We start from the raw sequence: 26202 nt of genomic DNA, 5'->3' as shown, positions 1-26202 counted from the left end.
TTTTGCTATTTAAAGAGAAACTTTATTAAGTCCAACAATAAAATACAAAATACATCCCCCCACATGAGATGAGAAAAAAAGTCAAAAACTTCTGAAAACAAGTTACTTAAAACTTTTAAAACAAGTTCAAGACAGGAAAAATAATTCTGATCCCCCCCCCCACCCTCCACCTCCTCAGAAGCTTCACTGCGCTGCCTGCTGAGCCTGACGCCGCAGCAGCACGTAGATCTTCTCTTTGATCCAGTCCTTGTTGTACGGCTGGTACGTCTGCGTGTCAGCACGATACCTGAGGCAGCACCAAAAATTAAATTCAGTTTCAATGTTTTTCTCCCCCCCCCCAGTTTTTTTTTTAATGAAAACATGTAACTCCTTATTTTTTAAAAACACCCAACATGAGCAAATAAGTGACCTAAGTAGGGACTGTTCTTCTAGATTTGTCTTTTTTGCGAGCTGTGATTAGCTCAGAGGAACTCAAACAGAGTAATCTTGCCTGAATAAATGAGCTTGAACTCCCCACATTAAGAATAACAAATTGCCCTAAATCACCTGTGGGCAGGTTATTGCAGCTGGCTTGTTCTACATCTCTATAAAGCTTGATGTGGTTTTCACTCACTGCCACGAGCATTAAAAAAATATTAATAGAAACACTGATGCTGAGATGTGCCTGTTCCTGCCAAATGCAGCAGAAAAAAAAGCTGGAAACAAGCTCTTTTTAGAAGGCGAACTTACTGCTAAAGACTTTGTTTCAAATCAAACTGTGTTAGAAAACTGCTGGAAATATCCCTGCAGGGTTGCTCTATGAATTATATACATGTTTTGGCAGCTTTGTGATGGAGAAATCTAAATGAAGGAAATAAGAAAACCCAGCAGATGACAAAAAGATTGGGGGGGAAAAAAAAAAAAAGGACTGTCATTGATTTGTCATCATCAAAAGATATGGGTTCTAAATAATTTGAGGACAGATTTTAGCTCGAGGAGGGGCTGATCTGTTTTTCTTTAAGAATACAAAACATCAAGTGTACCACTATAACTGTAATATCTTTTTTTTTTTGAGTCTGTCAACATTGCTCATCTAAATTCTTACACCTGAAGGGTGCACAATGAAATGAGATTAATAGGTTAGACAGTTATTTTCTATGTCGTGGGTGGCTCTCTTTTTACCTGGTTAAATCACCATGGTAACTTATGCTGAACACATAACCTGGGGAGCAGGTTTAGTTTTAAAATAGTGTGAAAGTGCCACGTTTTCACTGATTCTTTTACTTACAGCATGCTGTAAGCACAATATAGATCCTCTGCTGGAGAAATAAGTTTATATGTGCATTTTGTTAAGCTGAACCTAAAAACAGTAAGTAAAGTGCAAACTGGACACCACATTGTCATGGAAATGCACTTGTATTAATTTTGTGATGCATAAATTACATAAATGTTGTTATACTCGGTCCTAATCTGCGGTTAAGCCTCATTTAGCCTGGTGGAACTGCAGCTACTAAAATACAGAACACACTGCAAGAATACCTGTTCAATCAAAAAAAATTATTTCACTTTGATCTGCCGAGAAACTAAAGTGATTTCTACATCTCCTCTATCAGGCAATGGGACAGTAGCATTTAATATGTTAATGTATCTGGTTTAAAGTTTTAGAGCTCTTAATTTGCTGCTATCACTTTAGAATAAACAGCATCCCTGAGAGCGCACTCAGTGATAAAATAATTAACTTGAATTAAAACACATTTCACTGCTCTGTGTGATGAATCCAGAGATTAACGAGTTTCTGCAGCATTCATCTCATTTCTTAATCACTTGTCTTATTGCCCCAAAAAGTTGATTCTGTTCATTTGGCTGTACTGTTTTCGGTGGGTGAAATGTCACTCATCCAAGTGACTTCTTCAGTCTCAGTCTCTTATAAACAGTAAATTTGCATAATGACTTAAACTAGCACCACTGATGAATGATGGGCTGTGAGGTTTGAAAGCCACAGAGATGTGGTGTCTAGAGAAAATGCATCTAAACTCTTCCGATACTCCTGACACACAAGGGATCACTAAAGGTTTTCGCTTAGGCAGCACTTGTCCTTCATCCTTCCTGGACTACCTGGAGCATAACACATCCACAAACATCCCCAAAACATGCTGCGCTAAAAAGTGGTCCACCACAAGGATCCGGTCCCCCGACACAAACCTGCCATGATTTATACATCAGGGCAACCAAACAACCTTTGACTAAGTGGATAGCACAACACAGAAGAGCTAACTCGTCAGGCCAGGGGACTCTGCAGTCTATTTACACCTACAGGCCAGTGGCCACTATTTCAATGATAAGGATGTACGCATCCTGGACAGGGAGGAACGCTGGTTTGGGCGCAGAGTCCATGTACTGACCTATCCATCCATCTTCTTCCGCTTATCCAAGGCCAGGTTGCAGGGGGAGCAGCCTAAGCAGAGAAACCCAGACCTCCCTCTCCCCAACACCAAGGTGTTTCCAGGCCAGCTGAGAGATATAACCTCTCCAGTATGTCCTGGGTCTGCCCCAGGACTTCCTCCCAGTGGGACATGCCCAGAACACCTCATTCAGGAGGCATCCTTTTAAGGTGCCCGAACCACCTCAACTGGCTCCTAATGATGTGGTGGAGTAGCGCCTCTACTCTGTTCCATTCCCGGATGGCCGAACTCCTCACCCTCTCTAAGGGAAGGGTTAGGCTACCCTTTGGAGAAAGCTAATTTTCACTGCTTTTATCCCCAATCTCTTTCTTTTGGTCACTACTCAAGGCTCCTGACAACAGGTGACGGCAGGGACGTAGACTGACCAGTAAATTGAGAACTTCGCTTTTATTCTCAACCTCCTTTTCACCTCGACCGACCAGTACAGTGCCCATATCACTGTAGCCACAGCAACAACCGGTCTGTCGATCTCCTGTTCTCTCACTCGTGAAAAGAACCCAAGATACTGCCCCAAGTGGAGGAGTTAAAGTAACTGGTCACTGACCAGGAGTGGGCACTCCACCCTTTTCCGGCTGAGGACCACGGCTTCAGACTTGGAGTGCTGATTCTCATTCCCGTGCGTCACACTTGGGTGCAAACCACTCCAGTGTGAGCTGGAGGCCACCACAAGATGCCAAGGCAGCCCTGGCAGAGTCCAAAACCCACTGGGGTCTGACTTATTGCCAGCTATGTGGGCCAAGTCCTTCAGGAACTCAGGGCGAACCCTATCCACCACAAGGGCCCTGCCACCAAGGAATTGATAATATGTCTCAGTGACCTCAGATATATTGCACAGAAGTCCAGTAAGAGAACACCACTCGAATTCAGATCTGGTAGGCCGTTCTTCCCAGTCACTCCCCTCCAGTTCTCACTGTCATTACCCACGTCAGCATTCAAGTCTCCCAGTAAAAAGAAAGAGTCTCCAGGTGGAGCACCCTCAAACACTCCAACCCAGGGACTCCAAAGAAGGCTTGGTACTCTGAACTGTCGTTCAGCGCATAGGAGCAGACAATAGTCAGGACCTGTTCCCCAACCAGAAGGTGCAGGGAACAAACCCTCTCACCCACTGGGAAAAACCCCACTGTACAAGCAGCAAGCCGAGTGGATGCTAAGATACCCACCCCAGGCCGCCGCCTCTCACCAAGGGCAACTCCCGACTGAGAAAGAGTCTGGGCCCTTTCCACGAGACTGGTTCTGGAGCCTAAGCTGTGCGTGCGCTTAGGTGAGCCTGACCTTATCCAGCCAGTACCTCTCAACCTCACACACTAGCTGAGGCTCCTTCCCCACCAGAGAGGACACGTTCCATGGTTCCACGGTTTATAGGGATGGGGAAACCTGCATTCAGCAGAGATTGACGAAGTCATTTGAGTGACGAAACGATTCCTCCACTGAAAACGCTACATCCAGATGAACAGAATCAACTTTTTGGGATTTCTTTACCTGGATGATTGAGCATGCATCAAGACTTATTTCTCTTTTTTATAGAACCCCACCCCCCTTTTTAAATCTGTCCTGCCCAGCAGCTTTAGCAAGCAGAATCATGAACTGAATGCACTGATGTGGCAAACACTTTTAACACTCTATTGACTCCTCTTGGTTTTTTAAAAAACTGATCATTCTCTACCATCAGTTAATTATGCTTTGCACATACATAGGTTTAGAAGACATGCACAGGGCTGGATATGACAAACAATTTAATAATTTAACATTAAACTTACACCAAACAGCTGAGGTCAGCCAGGTCATCAATAAAGTCAAACAGCTGGCTGATATCGTATGTTATCGACGGACTGTTGGGGTTCATTCTCTTTAAATGCTCCTCATACATCTTGCATACACCTGTGCAGGGGGGAAATATGCTATGTTACACTCACAATGAGTAAATATTTCCATATTCACTTGACAATGTTTTGATTTCTGATGCAAATAAGGAATACCTTACAAAATAAATACCTGAAAAGTCTATGATTAGAAATACTGCAGTAAAAATAATAACATAACAGATTAATTCCTTCCTAAAGTCAAAGAAAGATAACTTTGCTACTAGAAACAGGAGATTATTACCATATGAAATCCTTATTTGACAATTACTTGTCAAATGACCAGAGTTTACTGGACAGTTTTAGTTGAACTGCCTGACCACTACAACCAAAAGTTTTCTCACGTAAGTAAACACAAGTTGCATACATGTCGGGTGAAAATAACCAGTTTCCCTTAATATTTTAACACTACAGACTCAAGATAGATAGTAAAGTTTCCATGATGTTTCCAAGTTTGACTAAAGTTTCAGGTGGATGCACGTAAGCTGTGTACATGTAAACAATGAAAGCCTGGAACTGTGGAGTGGAATTACATATCACTGAAAGAAAAGGCAATACACAAAAGAACAAAGAACCACCAGCTTACCCTCCATACACTCATTGACTGACTCATAATCAGCGTAGGTCCTTCCCTCCGGCCTCTTGGTGGGCTGTACCAGAAGTATGGTGTGAGACTGAAAAACAAAATACTTATTGTTAGTCTGATAATACAAGTCACCTTCTCAATTCAACATCTTCAAATGTCTTTTTTTGTTAGTTTGTGGGGGGTGTACTTCTGTGTGAATATAGAATCTGAGGCAAAAACAGTTTATAGTTCTAAGAAGCATGAAAGTCAATATTTGCTCTGACCATCTTAGGCTTCTTGTCATGTCTTTGAGTAGCCTTCAGGAATAGCTCTGCAGGGCTCTTTGAAGGACATTCAAAGCCATTGTTTGGACGTTGACTACCTTTTTCCCCCCAATCCATGTCAACATGATACAACAATGATTCAGTAATAATGAGGCCTGGGCTCTGGGGAGGCCAATCCATGACTGATAGTGTTCTACAGTGTGTTCTTCTACCCAGGTATGCTTTTACTGTATTGCTTGTGTTTTTTTGGGTCATTGTCATGCTGAAAAATTAAGGTGTTGCCAATCAGATGCACTGCTGATGGTTTTACGTAGTAGATCAACATCTGTGCTACTTGTGTTCATAATTCTATCAAATTGGACATATTTCTCAATTGTACTGGCTGAAATGCAGCCCTAAACTGCAAAACACTCACTGTGGTCACTTTCTCCTGAGGTCTCCTCATATTAATGATAATTTGTACAAAAAATGTCAAATTTGCTTCATAAGAAGCAAATTTGACCTGTTCCCATTGATTCTTACTCCAGTTTTTGTATAATATGGAATACCTCAGCCTTTTCTTCCTGTTTACCCATCTTAAGAATAGCTTCTTATTACCCACCCTTTCACTGAGACCACTTCTGATGAACCCAGTGAACAGTAGATGGAACAACTAAAGGGTCAAATGCATCTCTCAGATCCTGTGTCGGGTCTTTGTTGGAATTATTTATTTATTTGCTATTTCTTAAGGATATAACTTTCAGATATCTGGTCTGAAAGTTATATCCTACCACTTATTTTGTCAGGTTTCCTCAATTTTCTTCCATGCACTCTGCACGGCATGCTAAGATATGCCAAGTTTTCAGCTAGTAACTCTTAACTCAGTAACTCAGACTGGAGGACTGCTGCTCAAGAACCCCTTAAAAATAGTACAGAAATTTCTGGCTGACTGGAAGCAAAACATAATGAAATGAGGAGTGGCTTAAGACTTTTGCACAGTTCTGTCACTTACGTTACTAATTTTCAAACATTTTTACTTTTATTTAATGTAATTGTCTTTCAATATAAGGCACATTGAGTATTAAATAAATAACTACATTACATTCAACAAATACATTCCATCTGTTATAATCAAGTTATTACACATGGTATATTAAAATGCAATATTTTGGTTTTGTTTGTAAAAACTACGCAATTTTAGAATCTTATCTGGCTCATTAACCTAGAATGACTAATTCTCATGAAAATTTAGGACTGATGGAGGAATATTAATATATTGGGGGCCAACCACAACAACAATTTAAAAAATTGACAAAAATGTTTCAAAATCCAAACGGCCCATTTTGAAATGAATTATAAACAAATAGACGTACACCTAAGCCTACAGCAAACTATTCGTCTCAGTGCTAAGTAAAACTCTCTTTAGGCGATAAGCAAGTGGCAAAAAACTGTTAATAAAAGTAATTAAAATAATATTTTCGCCTCAGGCTGCTAGTCTCTCAGTCGTGAATGTGCCTCATTTCTTCAGAGGTTTGTTGCAGCCAAACGCCCACTCATGCTAACTATGCGTTACAAATCGTTTTTACAACAAACCCGGCTCTGCTGAAATGACCCGCTAAAACCGAGGCACTGCTTTTGCTCTTCGTACAAATCATTCCTGCAAACAGTGCATCAAAACGTACTAACCATGTTTTCTGACGCTTTTGAGTAGCTCTCTGCAGATTTTCTTAGCTCCTTGCGTCTTCTCCTCTGTTGACCTTTGTTACCCGGAAGAACAACCAGCTGAGAACAAAATGCGCTATTTTAATTCAAGCTATTTGTTTCGGTTTCTTATCACTGCTTCGGTATGGCGATAAAAGCTAACATTTCATCCTGAGAATTTATTTAATTCGACGAGGTTGGCAAAACAAAGACTACAAACAAATCTCGAACTGTTTTTTGATCCTGAACGCTCGCTGACTCTACAGGAAGTAGTTTCCAGCAGCAGCCGGATGTATTGCGAGAACACAGGAACAACAAAGAGGAGAAAGTACCCGGGTTTAAACCTGACTCGAGAACCCCCAAATTAAGCAAATTATCTTGCGTTCATAGCAGGTAAGTGTCATTCTTTTAAGGGACCTTTTCAGGAACCATTTGAAATTTGGGTTACGCAACTTACCCAGCGCTAACCACCCGCAGCGGTCGCAGCCTGCTCTATCGTTATTAGATTATTGGCTATCGTTAACTAGCCATTTTAGCGAATCTCCAATTAAAAATGACCTCTGTGAGTAGTTATTACAGCTAGATAATCAACGTTACAGCTTACTGGTTTCTCTCTGATAGGCATGTAAAGTCAGCAAGAAGAAGGGATCAAATAATACAGATTTTGGATTTCCCGGCGTGTAATCGGCAACGTGAACGTTACATTCCTATAGATGTGTTGTTTTTTTTTGGTTTTTTTTATGGCCTTCAAATATATCTTCAAGTCTTCAAGTACAGGTTCAAATACAATTCTCACGAGTCTCTGTATACACAAGAAGAGTTACTAATCAGCGTAATCATTCTTCTTGTACACAATGGCTGTGAAGTGAACACTGCCCTTGTCTGATCTCCTCCCCCCAAAATGTGTGTGTACACACACACACATTTTGTATATATTCATTGATTGATTGATTGAAGTTCGACCAAGGCTAATTTGTGGCTCAAATGTTACCTTGACATATCGTGTTGTTATCTCTTAAAACTGAAGTCTTATCAAAATCCATTTCCTCCTTATTTTACAATAAGAAAGGCCCCTCTGTTGAAAGATAGACACATCGACATAATTCAGCACAATCAAGGTTGTTATTTAAGCCTGGTAGGTTTATCCTAGTATTTAAAATGTTTTCATTAATATGGAATGACTGATAAGTCCTCGAAACGATTTCACAGGTAATATATTTGAGAAATAACTGGAACTGTTTAAAATATGAGAAGAATGTATTTTTAAAAAGTGTGAAATTGTCCTTTAAAATGATTTCCAACTCTGTGAAACACTGAATTCCACCACTAAGTAAATTCCTACCACTTAATTAGTGCTACTTTAGTATTTTATATGGGTCTTAGGTTTTTTAACATGCATTTTTAGGTTGACTTTTAACATTTTTACAGTGACCGGTAGACAGGAAAGTAGTTAAGATGAGCAGCAAAGGGCTTTGGATCTGAATCAAACCTGGGCCGCTGCGGCATATGGTTGCATGTTCATGCTGTGAGCTAACCGACACCCATATTGGTCTTGTGTTTTGTAACAACATGCACACGCAATGGAACTCTGATATTCACTGATATTTAACATGTTTTCTGATTAATTTATTTTTGTCACTGTCCCTTTCATTTCACCTAACAAATTTGCCTAATCTAGTTTATAATCTGCACAAAACATGACTCTCTCTGTCTTTACACGCTTGATTTATTCCTGTGTTGGTGGTTATATGCTCTATTGACCCACTTCTCTTTCATCAGGGTTGAAAAGTTCCGGTTTGCATGTGAGGACAAGAGTCCACCGAGCCAACAATGGCGAACAATGCAGAGGATATCGAAAACAATATGGTCAGTATGAAATAAAGTTTCACAGTGGCTCTAATGCTATATCCGTCTATGTTAATGTAGTGGTTAATGATTGCCACACAAGAGTCTCAGTAAGAGGGAAGTAAAGTTTCGTAGTCATTTTGTAACATCATGTGCTGTTGAGTAGTTTTAATTGAATCATTTAATTTGGTCTCTGTTACAGTAAATTGTCCAGGACAGGGTGATTATATTCTGATAAGGAGCAGTGTGTTTCCACTGACAGCACAACCATTAACCTTTAAATCATACATAGACGCTTTAGGAACAAGTTGGCTTTGTGCTCTGAAGTTTGCTGTTACTGTAAACAAAGGCATTTCCTCCTTAGTGGAGTGAATAAGTCAAAGTCCCTTTTTACTGTCATAGTGCACTTAACAGTGCTTAGCCTCGTGCTCTACAACAGTTGAACTCATACACTGCATCTATATTTCAGCTAAGGGAACACTTTGTTTCTGTCTTCCAGCCAGATTTGTCAGAGTGACAAGTCTGGCTAGGAAGGGCGTGCTGTTACAGTATCACTACATACCTGGTTAATTTATTCAGAAAAGCAGTCTGTATCTCTTTTGTCCTTGGGACCAATATTGGCCTAATTCCCAGGACTGAGACACAAAGCAGCATACCACACAGCGAGGTCATTTCTGCACAGCAGCCTGTTTAAAAGCTCTGGCAGCTTTCACTACTCAGATCTCTGGAGACGCCTCCTGTCTTCATTTCTGTGTACCTGGTACAATTGCTTCATGTCTAGGCTGCCGCATGTCTCGACTCGTCTGGCAGCCTGACAGTTTTAGTTCACACAGTCTCCTTGAGTTGCGTCCTTATTTTGTCCTGGCGGGACAGATCCTCAGGGTGAGTGGGAACAAGCACGCTGCTGTTATCCTTGGAGCAAGAGAGGCGGTGAGCCAGTTAAGTGCACATATGGATCGTCTGATAACATTTAGTTTTAATCTTTCACATTTTGGTGTGCATTTGTTTTCAATTTCAGCAAATAAAGTGGCTAAATGAAAACATTTAATTTGCCAATATAAAGAAGAAACTACTTTTGGCTGCTTCTTTATTCATTAGGTAGTCACCACAGCGTTCCTGGCACAACCCTAAAGGGATTTGTGTCTCCTCCTGTGATTGATCTGGGGATTTTTCACTTGTTAGGCAAATGTGTACACCACTAGACATTTGTGTGGCAAAATCTTAGTTCTGAGATTTCATTATGTATATGTAAGATACATTTTTGAACTCTATCATAGTAGGTAGGGGCTGATAAAACTGTCTGAGGGAATTTTATTTAGTAACAGGAGGCATAACTGTGTGTGTTTGTTTGTTTTTCACACATTTCAAATATGGCTGTTTTCCTGGATCAGCAGAGCCAACAGGAGGCTAACAGATCCCCAGATTCCACCCAGAAACCACAAGAAACTGGTGTGCCCAGAGCGCGGTCCAGAGGAGGTTCAGCAGCTGGTGCTGGAGCTGGAACTGGAGGAGGAGGTGATAGTGGCGGTGGAGGAGGTGGCAATGGCACCAGCCCGGAGCAGAATGGGCAGCCCCCCGCTGCTCCCGCTCCAAGAGTGGTGGAAAGAGAGGAGGAGGAGGAGGATGAGGAGCTGACTTTGAAATACGGGGCCAAGCATGTCATCATGCTTTTTGTCCCAGTGACGCTTTGCATGGTGGTCGTCGTGGCAACCATAAAATCTGTCAGCTTCTACACCCAGAATGACGGGCAGAGATTGTAAGTGCTATGACCCATTTCACACTGATTGTAATAGGGAAATGAGATGATCCAAGGCTCACATTAGAGCCTCTGTTTGAATGACATGCAGTGCAGGAGAACTGCCACTAGGTATAGATAATGTAATGTGCTTGTGTCCATCCTTTGGGCATGTAGACAGTAATACGTGTAGCTTTGTTAATGCTTAAGATCTTTATAGAGAGCCTGAATTTGGCTCAAACCACAGAAAGATAATCTTACATATCTTTAGTTTTTCTGAATACTTTAATGCCCCTGAATCATCTGCTCCAAAACTGTAACTGTACTGTGTGTGTGTGTGTCACTTCAGGATCTACACACCATTCCCTGAAGATACAGACACAGTAGGACAGAGAGCCCTCAACTCCATTCTGAATGCCACCATCATGATCACTGTAATCATCGTTATGACTTTGGTGCTGGTGATGTTATACAAGTACCGCTGCTACAAGGTACAGATTAACACCTCTAACATCTTGCTGCACCACGTATATAGTCTTATTAGCTGCACCCTAGAGTGTAAAAACACTTAATGTTTCAAGGCTTTTTGACAGGATGTGTTTAAACTTGTTAAAGTTGGAAAGGCATAGTTTCACTAGGAACATAGTGTTCGTGATAATTTGTTATTTAGCTGTACGGTTTAGATAAAAAAACAAAACAAAAAAAACAATAAAAAAACAAATACAGAAATCTCCTGTGGAAAAGCACCCAACACAAAACATGTTTTAAGTTGTCTGTCAGTTGGTGTAGATCCCCAGTCAAGTTGTAGAAATATGATTTCAGGAACTGTGACTGTGTTAGAAACAAAATAAAGTTGTTAAGGTGTGGCTCGAAATCACTGCTTCCTTTATCAAAGCTCCTTCATTATTATTGAAAGGTTTAGTTTTTAATCAATACTTGACTTTTGCATTCATAATTTTTGTTGAATTAGCAGAAAGTAGTTATAAGAAACAGACACCATTGTTTTCCCTTTCCATTGCTAGAATGCACAGCATAATGGATACATTTACACATTGAGTTGGAGACTAAAATAAAAAATACAGGGATTAAGTGTGATGAAATATATAGCAATTTAATCATGGAGTGATCACAAATACAAATACAGCTCTCACTGATGCTGTTTTCTGCTTGTCCATTGTGTTTCCCGTGGTCTACCTTGTATTAAACATGGCTTTGCAACATATATAAAAGTAAACCGTCTGCGCTAAAAGCACAGGCTTCAGACTGCTGCAAACACAGATCAATTTTTGCTATTCTTGGGCTGTATGTGATGGCAATAATACAACATCTCTCATACGGTCATCTCATGAACACTGCTCTGTGACCACAGAAGCCCCACCCACAAACCTTCTGCTGGTAAAGCAAATGCAGCTATACTACAGGATAAGTGGTAAGAGCATGGACTGGAGTACATCAGTGAACCAACTCCCATTACACGAGATTTTTAGGGTGGAAGAAATGGTAGCAGAAATTGAGTTGAATGACTGTTGGAGAAAATGTGAGCCACATATTAGTGACCATAATCACATATTTTGGTCATACCCTGAAGTAAAAATGTTTCAGGAGGAGAGATTAAACAGACTCAAATTTTCATTAAAGACCCAAAGGCGACTCCTTTTGGGTCAAATATTGTAGTTTAAATCAAATTCTAGATACAGAGTCTTACAAGCACAGATTCTGTGAAATATTCTGTAAATAATGCAGATTTTTGTTTTCACAGGTGATCCAAGGCTGGCTCTTCCTTTCCTCTCTCCTCCTGCTCTTCTTCTTCTCCTACATTTACCTCAAGTAAGCTGCACAACTTAACTTTTAATGCAGTTGTTACAAACATTTCAAAGTGTCAAGCAGTTTAATTCATTATGCTTTCACTCTGTCCAAACAGAGAGGTTTTTAAGACCTACAATCTGGCCATGGACTACGTAACCCTAGCGATAATAATCTGGAATTTCGGAGTGGTGGGGATGATGTGTATTCATTGGAAGGGACCTCTACGGCTCCAGCAGGCCTACCTCATCATGATCAGTGCCCTGATGGCCCTGGTTTTCATCAAGTACCTGCCAGAGTGGACTGCCTGGCTCATATTAGCTGTCATATCTGTCTACGGTAAGTCTCGCACGCTGCTTTTTGACCTCTGTGTTCTTTAAAGTCTTCATCAAACCTTTGAAGATGTTTTTGTGTGCTAATGTCCAGTCATCTGGTTTCTTTTAGCGGTTGCGCTGGATAAAAGCATGGAGGGGGGGAAAAAAGCTAAACTTTAAAATGTCACTTTTAAGATATAAAAACTTTTGATTTTTAAACAAAAACTTTTTAAGCAATTGAGCCTTTTCTATATTTTTGATAAATGAATAAACTCTGAAATAAAACCTAATCTTGACCAATCCGTTACACTTTTAACTAAACACCGCTGTGTAAATGTATTCTTACTTATAGGAACATTTTTTCTCTCTGCAGTGGTATGTATGCAAGTGTCGAAATAACTCGTTGCTAGAGGGAAGAATGTTTCTCAAGAGCTAAAACATTTACAAAAGTACTTGAAAATGGGGTGAAAAGTCTGTGAGGAATGGAAATGTGGGGGCAGAAGGGCTAAAAGCCAAACCTGATATCCAGAGAGCACACACAGATGCTCAAACTGTCAAATCAGTGGTGGCAACAAGAAACATTTAGATAGATTAGGTGTCAGTCACAGAGGAATTTTTGAGTTAGTGTTCCAGGCTTAAATCACTTTGCGTGTATGCCATAGAAAAATAAATAGGAAGTGTGTTTGCCCGAAAGCTTGCTTAATATTTTTGTCTTGATTTGTGTATTTCCTCAAAGACAGCGCACTGGGACAAAGTCCAGGGTATATCAAGCATCATCAAATTAGATTTCCTGTTAGTGTGGCAGTTTTCTTTTCCAAGAACACTATTTAACTGGGAGCCAGAGTTTAGTCACAGATCACAGTGTTGTGTAATACTTGGATGTATCATAAATATTGCCGTGTTTCAATAAACTAGGAAGTAAACCCTTTAGAGATTTGGGACTGCCAGAAATTGTACATGTTAACTTAAGCTCCTGCCCCTTGTTCATAGAAGATATCACATCAGGTCATTTGGCTTCTTAAAGAACCCTCTGTTCAGTAGCTAACATCCTTTTTCTGGCCTCTGTCATCTTTTCTCTTGCAGATCTGTTGGCAGTGCTCTGTCCCAAAGGGCCTCTGAGGATCCTCGTGGAGACTGCTCAAGAGAGAAATGAGCCCATCTTTCCAGCTCTCATCTATTCTTGTAAGATGGACAATGTCCGCAGGCCTACACCACTACATTTAGTAACATTTTATTGCATTAAAACAAAGATGGGCAAATGAAATCCTCAGTACGTTTACTTTAAATGTTATTTTTCTTCTCATACTTAAACTCTTTCCTCTTCTTTAAGTGATTTAATTTCATTTTTAGCATTTTAAATGATTTTATATGTAGATTAAGAAATACAGATTCTACTCTAAATGTAATGTTTCCAGTGTTTCTGTTGTGTTACAGTTAAATCCATAACTTGCTGAACAAACACAGTTTTTGTAGCTTTGGACCTGTACACCACCACCACCACCACAGTGGATTTAATTTCAAACAATCGTAATGTTTTTAAAGTGCAGATCTTTGCTGATATTTAAGGGGTTTTAAAAGCATATTACATCAAGAACTTAGGAATTACAGGTATTTTTATACACAGTCCCCTTTCTTCAGTGGCTCAAAATTAATTGGACTTTTAAATGACAGGAGAGAATTCATCTCTTGTTATTTCATGACAAATTAAGCAGACATAATGCCTAAAATTGATTTAAAGAGGTAAATTTGTAATTTATAGCTTATCACTGTCATTTTAAATATAAGCCCAGCGAAATAGCATGGTAATATAATTAATTTCATCACTAAGAAAACAACTTTGCAACGTCTGCCTGAAGAACATTCATCAGGAGCTCGGCACAGTTGTTAAGGTCTACAATCAGGGGACGTCTTCATAACCGGAAATACAGAGTTTACAACAATGTACAAAACACTTTTTACGCTCAAGAACAAAAAGACCAGATTAGACTCTCCCAGAGTCCCAGTTCTGGAAAAAAAAAAAATCTTTGGATAAACAAAACGAAGACTAACTTGTAACAAAATGATTGAAAGAGAAAAGTATGGAGAAGGACACAAATTGATCATCAGCCAAAGAAAACCGCATCATCCGTCAGACATGGTGGAGGTGGTTTTATGCTATGGCCATGTCTGGCTGACAATCGGGTCACTAGTGTTTAATGATGATGCGACTGCTGATAGTAGTAGGATGAATGTGAAGTGTACAGGGCTGTAGTATCTGCTCTGATTCAGCGAGATCTAAGAACCAGCGGAGCTTACTTTTCATTTACTGCAGATTAAACGGAGAGCAGAAAGACCCACACACATGCAGCATTGAAGGTAGCTATAGCAAAGGCCAGCATTTAATAATGTCCATTGATTCTAAATATCACGGCGTCATTAACTGCAAAGGATTTTCATCCTATTAGTAAAAACAGTCATTATATTTTAGATTATGTCAGTTTAATTTGAGCCTCAGAAAATGTAGGACTGTATAAAATTGGCTGCAACTTAAATGATAATACAACTTGCGTTAAAGTCCTTGAAATAAATCTGAAAGTCTGCACTTCAGTCACATCTCGATTGTTTTTTGGTTTAAAATTCTCTGTGGTGGTTTTGTGGAGGCAAAACTACAAAAATTGTGAACATGTACACGTTAAGGACCTAATTGTATGTAGTCAGTATCACACATCCTGCTTTAAACAGTGAGACCTTAACCATTCACCTCCATTCAAACATTCAAATGTTTTTAAATATCATCAGAAACTTCAGCTATCTTCAGCACAGTTATTTCTAATGAAACTTCTGCTTTCAATAGTTCAAATAATCTTAAATTTAAGCTTTGTCTGCCTTCCCTTAAACAGATGGTGTTTCCTTTAATGGACACTTCAACTTCATATAGTGCTTGTTTTGTTTAGTTTTTTTGTTTTGTTTTCAGCTCATTTTAAGATGTGTTTGTAGCACTCTAGCTTCAGCTGTTGCTAACTTATATTTACCTTTTAAAGGCTCTTAACACAAACCGATCTCCCAAACCTTCTTCTCCAGCTACGATGGTGTGGCTCGTCAACATGGCGGACACAGACAGGCCAAATAGGAACTCGACAGAAGCAGCTTCGCCTCAACAAGAGCCTCAAGAAGGTAACTAACAATTCAAAGAGATGGACTGCGCTTGACTTTGGTGCTCGACGGTAGGGCTGTTCGATATAACGATATATATCGGATGACGATATAAAAACGTCTATCGTTTCATTTTACGCTATCGTTTGTTTCACGGTGTCGCAAAATAAACTGTTTACGGCAATATTTTTTCATCGTTTTGATGGTCACTGTAGTGGCTATATTAATTTCTTAAAGTTCTCTCTTTCTCTTATATTTTATATAACCACACTACGGACGGACAAGCGCCTGTTTTTATGCGTTGTCGTTAGCAACAACGGCGGTCAAACCATCGGGTGTCCGCTTGTTTATTTTCCACATAAACCTTTCACAATAAAGCTCAAGATCCTGTTGACACTTTTCAAAACAAACTGAATCACGTGAAAGAGCAGATTATTTACGGATGAGAAGCAAAAAATAGCCATCAGGTGCTAAAAAATAAACCTTAGACTCAAACATTAGAACAGGCTTTTCCCCGCAGCACGCCATGTAATAAATACTCACAAAGAAAACGGCGGCGTTACAACTTATGACTAAAAATGTATAGTTTCATGCATCGGTTAAAACACTCGACTTCACATGACGCCCAGCTGGAAACACTTCACGCAAGCTGAGCTGCCCGAGATTCACAGAATTTACAGACAATGTTAAAATTTTGGGATTTATATCGTTATCGGGACGATAGATGTTTTATATCGGGATATGAGATTTTGGTCATATCGCATAGCCCTACTCGACGGTTACTTTTCAACCCTGACTAGTATCTTTTTTCAGCACCAGTGGCGTCTCCGGTCCCATCGAGTCCGTCACAGGACGATGGAGGTTTCACCCAGTCCTGGGTCAGCCAGCAGGAGCATCGACTGGGGCCGCTCCAGTCCACCGAGGAGACCAGACGGGAAATCCAGCAGATGCCCTCAGCGCGTCCTCCTGTTGAAGAGGATGATGAGGAGAGTAAGTGGTGATACAATATTGAACATTATGGCTGACTAATGTGTGGTTACTGCTGGATCTTATGTAGTACAAAGTGCACAGGGCAGATGGAAGCATAAACAGAATGTTAAGTAATGGAACAAGTATATTTACTAACGTTGGCGTCCGTGCAGGATTGCAGATTTAAGCCCAGTATTCCCTGCAACTATGTGGCTTTGCAGCGGTGAATTATTCCACTCTATTCTACAAGTATTACTTAAAATGGGCAAAGATCCTACCTGCGTTTTCTGAAAACAGCTGCCTGGTGAAACATAAAATATTTTATCGTGCTCCACAGAGTTGAGCATCATACTTTAAATCATCCAGATTAGCTATTAAGTAAAAACAAAACCCGTCAGGGTCATTTTTAGATTTTAAAAGTGTAAAAAATTTAAAAGCCGGGTTCGGTAATTCAAACCTGTGAATTCTCACATTGTCTGCTTTCCTCTTCTCAGCGTGTAATCATCAGCTTTCACTTCCCTCTTCTACTCAGACATTAAACATTTTAGGAATGTTTTTAAGTGTTCTTTTCTGTGAAATTGGGGGCATGTGTGAATGGAAGTATTTTGGGACTGAGAAAATTAGGAAGCGATTATTCACGGAAATTGCTAGTGTTCATCTCTGTGCTATATTGAGGCCAGTGCTCGTTTTAACTTAAAGCTTCAGTAAATATGGGGTGAGAGATCTTGTTTGTACAGTAATTACACACAAGGAAAGGTTTCTATAAGGGTTATAGGGTGTGTGGCTGAAGCAAAACTTGTGTTTGAATTGACTCCACCCTGAATGTGGCGTTCCTCTGCCTCCTCAGGGGGTGTCAAGCTGGGACTCGGAGACTTCATCTTCTACAGCATGCTGGTGGGAAAAGCCTCAGCCACGGCCAGCGGCGACTGGAACACCACCCTCGCCTGCTTCGTAGCCATCCTCATTGTGAGTGATCAGCTGTTTATTTTGGTATCAAACTCGACTCACCGCAACTTCAACCCTCTCTCTGTGCACAGTACCTCTTGATTACATAATAAGCAATTTTTTGTCTCCTTCAGCACGGATTTTGTTTGGTATACAATTACTCAGTGTGCTATTTCCAAAATGTTTTATTTTGTCTGTCTCTGCCCCCGCAGGGCTTATGTCTGACTCTGCTCCTCCTCGCCATCTTCAAGAAAGCACTCCCCGCTCTGCCCATCTCCATTTTTTTCGGCCTTGTCTTCTATTTCGCCACAGATAACTTGGTACGGCCCTTCATGGACAAGCTGGCGCTACACCAGTTCTACATTTAGCAGGACGCTGCCCTGATAACCCTCACCCACATAGCTCTCCGGCCAACAACATGAGAGCAGCCCCTTCACAGCCGGGGAACAAAGAGCGATGCTGGGGCCCCTCCCGCCCCCACATCTCCTCCTAAGAGCTCATGATGCTGGGACACAAGTTGTTTTTGCTCTGCCTTTTTTTTCTGGCACCGAAAGAGCGTATTCTCCACAACAGCTGTTCTTAAACCTTTGTATTTCTGTGTTAAACCAAGAAGCGACGCTTCTCGCTCGGCTTGGGATCTCATCTTCAGTTCGTTCGCTGATCAACAGCTTCAGGCGCAGTCCAAACCCAGTGGGAAGCTTTTACTTTTATTTATCCAGGGAAGCTTTACAAGAGCTCATCCGCTCCTTTCTCAGCAGTGCCCTATTTTTTTTCTTTTTTTTTTGCATACACACACACACACACACACACACACACACACACACACACACACACACACACACACACACACACACACACACACACACACACACACACACACTCACTCAAAACTGGGAGAAGCCCAGTCCAACCGCAGTCTTCTACAGCTGTGGCTTTACAGCAGGTGCCTTCCTCAGGGACACCTTAGCGGTAGCTGTTGAGCAAAGGGAGACGTTTTCATGAAATCTTCCTTTAAAGACTTTGAACAACCTTCCTGTCACATCTGTTTGCATTACTGCAGAGCTACCACTGGCCCCGAACTAAACCGAAGATTACCAAGCCTTCATCAAACGAATGGACACTCAGTGATGATAGTGATAATAGATAGAAATGTGTAGTTTGATTGTGTATAAGATATCAGTCACCAGAGTGTGCTTTTCTCACTGCTAAGAATGGTTAAAAAAAATCACTTTAGACACGCAGAAGTCTGAAGCAGGTGTGATTTACATTGATGTACGCTGAAATGGATGCTTTGATAATGTGAGGCTCTTCCTTATGTGAATAGTAGAGACTTTTCTCTCTTGGACTGAATAATAAGTGTTTTTGTGACATCCATCACATCATTTCACCAAGTTTTCTGCCCCCGGTTTTAAATGGAATCAGATTTGAATTCGCAGCTCGTAGAGGGAGGAAAGAGCACTACAGTGACACACTCACACCTGAGACTTGTCAGCCACTGAGGAGCTCTGCTGGAGCAGCTGGTGGTTCAGTGCCTTGCTCAAGGGCATTTAAGTAGTTGTTGTTGTAGGCCAGAAACATCGTTTTTGTTCTCTTTCCCGACTCAAAGTTTGTTGTCTTTATTTTTAATTTTTTTTTCCAACCTGTCGATTGGGATTGTAACCTGTGATCACATGGTCACAAACTCTGAATCTTTAGGCTATAGCTGCCCTCATGATGCTCGCCTGGTGCTTTTTGGAACTATGCTACATCGATACTGAAAAGATTTTACTTACAAGCAGATTCAGTTATGTTTTGTTTTGGGGTTTTTTTTTCAACATATGCAGAAAAGAAACAGTACTTTTAGAGACATGACTGTATTCACTGGATTCCTGCCAGTTTATTAAAACCTGCGAGCGTGTGAAAACAGTGATGTGCAGTTGTTGAGCGTCAAAACCTGATACGTGAACGAGTGCATCTATTTCAATCTGACACTTCAATTTGCAAACAACTTAATCTCCACTTATGAAGCAGACTGCTTTAGTCAGATTAAAACCAAAAACTTTCATTCAAAAATTTAAAAAAGTGATATGATATGTGTAAGAACAAAAAGCCTGCACATTACTTTGGAGGGTGACCAGCAGTTCTGTTATTCCACTAGAGGTTCATGCTTGCAAAGAGAAGAATTCAAGAGGCGACATTTTAAAAAGACCGTTCCCCCCCCCCCCCCCCCTTTTGGTTTTTGGGAATAACCTGGGTAACTGGCTTTTTTTTTTTTTTTTGTCCCTACCCATGCTTATGTGTGTTATGCAAGGTTCCTCAAATTTTGTTCTTTTTTTTTTTTTTTTAAATAAAAAAAATAAACAATAAAATTGAAAAAGCCTTTTTTGTTTTATTGTTGCTGCAGTTTCTTATCAGACATCTGCTTCTATATCCATTCTCAACCTGTACAAACGGTGGGACCACAGTTATAGTCCTGGAAGTCTTTGCTCTTTCTGCTACTTACAGTTCATAGCTAATGCATCAGGCCACCACCAAATGTAAGGTTTACGCCACAGCTTCCCTAAATTAACAGAATTGTTAATTAATGTCTCTGTATCTTGATTCTGTTCATCTGGAGCGTTTTCAGTGGGAGAAACATTTTGTCCAAGTGACTTCTTCAGGCACTTGGATCAAATATTTAGTTAAGCAGATGAATCGAGATAGAAACAAAACAGGATATTTAGTCATTTCAGCACAAAAGCTATAAACTAGATTGTTCTCTTTTTCATTTCCACTCCCCACAAAGGTCAGGATCATCATCAACCTTCAAATAGTTGAAAAACACTTTAGCCTTTTTTGATTTTCAGTGAGCAATCCCTCATGAGACTGTCGCAGAACTACGCGGCTCGGTGGGAACATTGTGGAAATTCCTCGGCGTGCTGGTAAACTGGCATCCCGCACTCAGCATCCCCTGATGCCAGCTGGCTGACAGACGCAGTTGGCATGTAGCCTGGGGCACTGGCCGCTTTTGCTGTCACCATGGGGATTGTTTGGCCTCGCTGGCTGGGACAGTGGCAGTATGGCAGTTTACCCAGAATATTTAGCCTCATACTGTGACTTACCTAACAAGCCTTCAGTGAGGCCTCCTCCTGGCATGCAAATCCTGCAGCTCGACCGGTGAACACCTACGAGTTAATTCCATTATGCTTTCCTTGCACTGATTCCAGAAACCTGCTCTGTTCAGATTAAGTTTTACCCTGCACTTGAAGCTCTTTTGGGCTTCTCACCAAGGGGGAAAAAGATTCAAACTTATTTTAACTTTCTCCCTTCAATGAAAGACACGTAAATCTCATGTGTTGCACTGACATAGATATAGACACTGCAAATATTAAAAGTGAAAATGCACAAAAATTAGACTTTATGGATGTGCAAGTATTTGCTGGAAAAGTGCAGTAAATCCCCTCATAGACGTTTACACTATGAAGGGATTTACCTGTCAGTATTTAAACCACTGACAAGTGAAGTGAATAACACTGATTATCTTTTTACAATGTCACCTGGAAAAGTTGTGAGATGTAACTCTGCAGATGAACAGTCATTAACGAGAGTGAGACTGTCATGACTGGACAGCTGGGTCAGAGCATCACCAAAATGGCAGATATTACCAGGTTTTTCCAGCATCCAGTGATTAGTGTATACCAAACGCGGTCAAAGAAAGGACAACCAGTGAACTGGTGAAAGGGTCATGGGCAGCGAAGACTCATCAGTGTGTCTGGTGATGTCTGCACAATAGAAAAAGAAGTAACAGAAACAGAGTGCATCTCATAGACCAGTCAGAGTGGAGCACAGAGCAATGGAACGTGGATGAATCCCACTGTGGTGCGTGCAAGTTTACCTGGGAAAGAGAAGGAGGCAGGATCTATGGGAAGAAAGCTACCAGGTGGAGGTAGTGTGATGCTGGGTATTGTTCTGCTTGGACACACTGTGTCCTGGTACTCATAATGATGTTACTTTAATCTCTACCATCTATCTTAAGAGCTCAATACAACTGAGCATCTGAAACAGGGGTCAGGGGGACCTACACTACAGGCAGGTACTTTTAATTAATATAGATTCATACATAGGACACATTCATATTGGTTAATACTAATGGTAAGCCAGCAAGTAAGACTTAACACTTCACATGAAAGCTATAACTTTCCATATCCCTCTGTGGCTGTGGCTGCTTAAGCTCCTTTACTGGGCATGTGAGACCACAGAGTGAACTGAGGTAATCTGCCAATCACTGTCATCCTCTAGTGGGAGTCGATTTAGCCAGGAGACTTTGTGGCTGTGTATCACACCTGTGCACGTAAGAGGTTTCCCAGGATAGTGCTAATAAGGAGATTATCGTGCAGGGAGGGACGTCTTCTGCATGTGAGACATGCAAGGAATTGAGGATTAGGCTTCGTTAATCGCTCTGCGCAGACAACAAGTGCAGACACTCAGCGGCACGGGAGAGAGGACACGAAGCTTGGACAAAAAGAGCAGAAAAGCCCATAAAGGTGAATAAATAACCATCAAAGATGTCCAAGGACAAGCTGGAGAGCCTGGTGAAGCGTATGGAGGAGACACTGTCGGAGATGGAGCAGCTGAAAACGCACTGCGGAAGGCAGAGCGAGGAGCTGAGCCAGCTGGTGGTGGAGCTCCGGCGAGAGAACCAGGAGCTGGTGGAGAAGTACAACCAGCTCGCTGTGGAGATGAAGGAAGCCAAGGAGATTATAGAACAGCTACAGGACACAAAATATGCCTTCAATGCAAAAGAAAGGCAAGCTCAGAAGCTCAGCAGGCAGCTCTGAGGGCCCACACGCAGAGTGGGAACCCGATGTGACCCAGTCCTGTAGGAAAACCAGACTGGAAGGCGAATGGAAAAAGAACAAAAAACTGCTCATTGAAGATGATGTCTAGAATCTGGGTGGGCATGCAAAATAAACTGGGCACAGCTGTTTCCGTTAACATATAGAGTGAACATATGTGTACATTTAATGCCTGTGGCAGAGTGGCTGTAAAGCTTAGTAATTTGAATGTAACTTAAACCCTGTGGCTTAGAGTCCTTTTAAAGCTGCAACAAGACTTAATGACCAGGAATAAAAACCGAAAGTCTTTAAGAAATGTGGATGTGGAAAGTGTGGACTTGAAAATGGGTGAAGATTATGCACAGAGTAGAATTATGCTCATTAGATTTCTATAATTAAAACAACATTCCTGGAAGCTAAGATACACTTCCCTGTAAAGTTATTACAGGATAAAAGCCACTGGATATTATTTTTAAGTGGGTGGTCAGCTATTTTTGGTTGTGTCAAGGACTAAAAATAACTTGCTATCCCTCCCGCCCACAGAAAGAGTGCAAATACAAGAAAAACAGAGAAAATGTGCTTTGATTTGTTGTTCAACATGTTTAAATTCTAAACATCTTATGCATATAAGACTGACAGTTGCTTGTGTTTAAGGCTTTTTGCATCATGTTAATTTACAATTTTAATGGTTTTACACTGCATAAAAAACTGATGTAGTCAAACATGTGCATTAAACATGCATTCTTTCTGAAAGCCAGCAGGTGGAGACTTCACTGATTTTGAAAGGAATTCCGATTGTATAAAAGGTTCTGAGAAATGAGCCTGATTTCCACTTGGTTTGTTTTCTCTGTAAAGTTTTAATTGCTAGTTTAAAGTCTCAAGGAGCACAACCTCACGATCATTTTCAAGTTATAGTCATATTTAAAGCAAAACTAACGATATATCAGGGTACGCGTTAGGGTGCGGTGACTTTGTAATTGCTCTCATCATGTATTGTTTTTGGGTTTTCAGTCAAATCCACCCTTTGCCTACTTTTAACAAACCCAGATAGGGATGATCACCACAAGGCTTAAAATCAATCCACAAAAACAGTCTGTGGGCGTGGCTGACGTAGCCTTAAGCCTTCTCAGGCAGAGCGAAGGAGGAGACTCAGTGCTGACAGCTATACAAAAAAATCTTTCTCTCTCAAATCTTATTTGTGGCATTTTGTTGTTTTCTTGTACTTTTGTCCATAAGAGTAAAATTCCATACAGCTGTTTTGAAAAACATTTGACCAATCACATCTCTGCTGACATCTTGTGAGACAGCAATGACACACGTGTGCCTAGATTTTTAAAAAAAATATTCCACAACTCTGACTTCAAATCATCTTCACCTGTTAATGTTCAGTTAGTATATTCTACAGAACACATCAGGGACCTTAATTTGCCCTGAAATCTGAGCTCACTGCCGTGAACCACAGCACAGATCTTCAAACATGCACTGAGATTCATGTACTGTAGGTTTAAAACTCATGTCACAGGTGGCCTTTTGCCTCCCACAGCAGGAACATCGCTGCCTTCAAGGACAAAACATATTCAAGATGATGAAGGACATTATTGTAAGATAACAACAGAAGAATTCAGTCACTGAGGTTTGCATTTTGCTTGTTTCACCTGACTGCATCCTGACTTTGGATCCTCTCTTCAGGATTCCTCACAAGCTTTCTCAGTAGTTGAAATCCAACACTAATCAACACTCTGATTGTGAGTATGTGCAAAGTGAGTGGTACTGCAAAAAGTTCCTTTAACTCTAGAGAGTTTTGCAGTGTTGAAACTGTAGAAGATATCAAAATTGTTTGGATTGTAAAAATACTTTAGGAGGAGTACAATATAGATAAAAAACAGGCCAGTTCAAAGACGTTCGTCATCAAATGAAAGCATGTTGGAACAAGCTTGTGTAGCATGCTTTCTTCCAATGACAACAACTCTGAGCTACTTTGTTAAGAAGAGTAATAGTAATGACCATGTACCAAATGACAGTCAAGGTGATTTAAAGAGTTTTTAATTTAATTAAAGTGCACCTATTACCTTTATTTTAGCTCAATATTTTTTCTGTCATCACTCATCTGAGTCACTTCGTCTCAGCTGTCTGTAGGTTTCCCCAGCCTTCTAAACAGTACATTTGCACAATAACTGGAACCAGCCCACTGAATGAGCAATGGGCTCTGAAATCACTTCCTTGATCATTATTATGCAAAATTGTCATGACTATTCAAGCTCATTTTTCATAGATCCACGGTTTCTGAGAGTAGCACTAGCTGTGTTGTGAGATATATAAGTCTGAAAATGTATATATCAAACAATATCGCAATGAGTCCTTTTGCTTTTGATGGTTTAAAGTACGTTTACCAAAATAGGCTGCTGTGGTCTCTTTAAACAACGGCCTTACCAGTGATAAAATAAAAGCATGCTTGTGCAGTGTATAGGAAACATGTTATTGTAAATGTCATACACTGGATTGAAGACACAGCGTCTTGAGAGCTATAACTAGATGGTATATTTGATTTGGACCACAGGAGGTTACTCAGTGTCTTATTGATGGTCCACTGAATTTAAGCGGAGTGAGAGGTGTGCCAGGTTTGCCAAGTTTGCACTAAAGATGAAGGTAACTGAAATTATACATATTCATTCTTAGATTTGAGAGCCACTCAGTCTGGCTTAAAGATTTAAAATGAGGTTTCATTGTAAGGAGAAAAAAGCGCTTTTTGGAGCCAAAGATTCAGCAACAAAACACTTCAGGAAGGTTTCTGGACCACAGTGTCTCTCTGGACGAAAAACAAATGATGTCGACTGTAGAAAGCTGGCTCAAAACAACTACAAATCACACCCAAGCTGTATTTTTATAAACCCCAAACTATATAATTTTAGATGGTTGTGAAGTTTTCACATTGTGGTTGGGAAAAGAAGAAGTGGGACGGAAAAAAAATAATCATGTTACATACTTGGAGATGTTTATAGATCTGGTTTTGCATTTAAAACCCAAAGGAAAAAAAACCCAACCTTTTTGTGCTCGTATCTTCTAGTTTTAACATTTTCAGTAAGTTTTGAAAATTAAATCACCAAATTCTTCTAATAGACTTTGTGTTTTTGTAAAATTTGAAATCAGATTTAAGAGTTATAGATTTTAAAAATGTTCACCAATTTTACTGGGGCCCAAGTAACACTGGACAATGACTGCTATGATTGGACAACAAATCACCCTGAGGGACTGGAAGACACCCAGAAAGGCTTTGATACAAGACTGGGTGATTAGGTAAAGTGGCAACTTATAAAAGTTGCACAAATATATGTCAAAGTGGGGCATGTAGGTGGACTTTTAATCCACTGCTGGATTTTTACTGCTGTTAAAGCCTTGAATGTTTTGGTGCTATCAAACTACACAGGTGTCTTTTTTAGTTAGTTTTCTTCAGTCTGTTTTTCCTTAAACTGTAAGAATTGGGTGATTGTAATTAAGATGACCTCTTTTTGTTTGAGTAGGAGGTCATCAAAACACTTTGTTAGACATATGTCTGTTAAATTGTTTTGATTATGAAAAAAATGTAAAAAAAAAAAAAAAAAAAAAGAGGAAAAAAATCGGACTTTTGAATTATTGACAGCAGTTTTCAGTGTACATCTTGACTGATTGTGCGGTGATAGTGGGAAGGTGGATATCAGAAACTAAAGAAAAGGATTTTCATGTTTTGTAATCTGTGACTTCTTTTTTCTATATTAGTCTACTTGGATTTCTGTTACTGCAGTTCTCAGTAACAGACCACACAACCCACAGAGAATTTAGCATATGTACAATTTTTCTTCT

At 40.3% G+C, this 26202-nt stretch overlaps 2 protein-coding genes across 3 annotated transcripts; one reads left to right on the top strand and one right to left on the bottom strand.

The window, feature by feature from the left end:
* On the bottom strand, positions 1–6937 carry LOC146365694 (enhancer of rudimentary homolog). Its single transcript, XM_084913988.1, has 4 exons — positions 6815–6937; positions 4887–4974; positions 4199–4319; positions 1–286 (listed from the first exon to the last, which is right to left on the bottom strand). Exons 1-4 carry the CDS (start codon positions 6815–6817, stop codon positions 184–186), a joined length of 315 nt encoding a protein of 104 aa, XP_084770114.1. The 5' UTR covers positions 6818–6937; the 3' UTR covers positions 1–183.
* Positions 6938–7095: 158 nt separating this feature from the next.
* On the top strand, positions 7096–19477 carry psen1 (presenilin 1). 2 transcript variants are annotated; one of them, XM_084913987.1, is made up of 11 exons: positions 7096–7222; positions 8609–8695; positions 10069–10430; positions 10759–10900; positions 12169–12236; positions 12331–12551; positions 13610–13708; positions 15587–15679; positions 16472–16648; positions 17475–17593; positions 17785–19477. In XM_084913987.1, the coding sequence occupies exons 2-11, from the start codon at positions 8660–8662 to the stop codon at positions 17938–17940; spliced, it is 1473 nt and encodes a 490-aa protein (XP_084770113.1). In that variant the 5' UTR covers positions 7096–7222; positions 8609–8659; the 3' UTR covers positions 17941–19477. The 2 variants fall into 2 exon arrangements, with proteins under 2 accessions (XP_084770113.1, XP_084770111.1); XM_084913985.1 differs by having other exon boundaries at positions 10066–10430.
* The last annotated feature ends 6725 nt before the right edge of the window (positions 19478–26202 follow it).

This window comes from Perissodus microlepis, chromosome 19 (assembly GCF_051167445.1).
Source record: "Perissodus microlepis isolate ML-2025 ecotype Zambia chromosome 19, ASM5116744v1, whole genome shotgun sequence".
Classification (NCBI taxonomy): Eukaryota; Metazoa; Chordata; class Actinopteri; order Cichliformes; family Cichlidae; genus Perissodus; species Perissodus microlepis.
The sequence above is the reverse complement of the archived record's forward strand: the minus strand, read 5'-3'. Positions and strand labels throughout refer to the sequence as shown.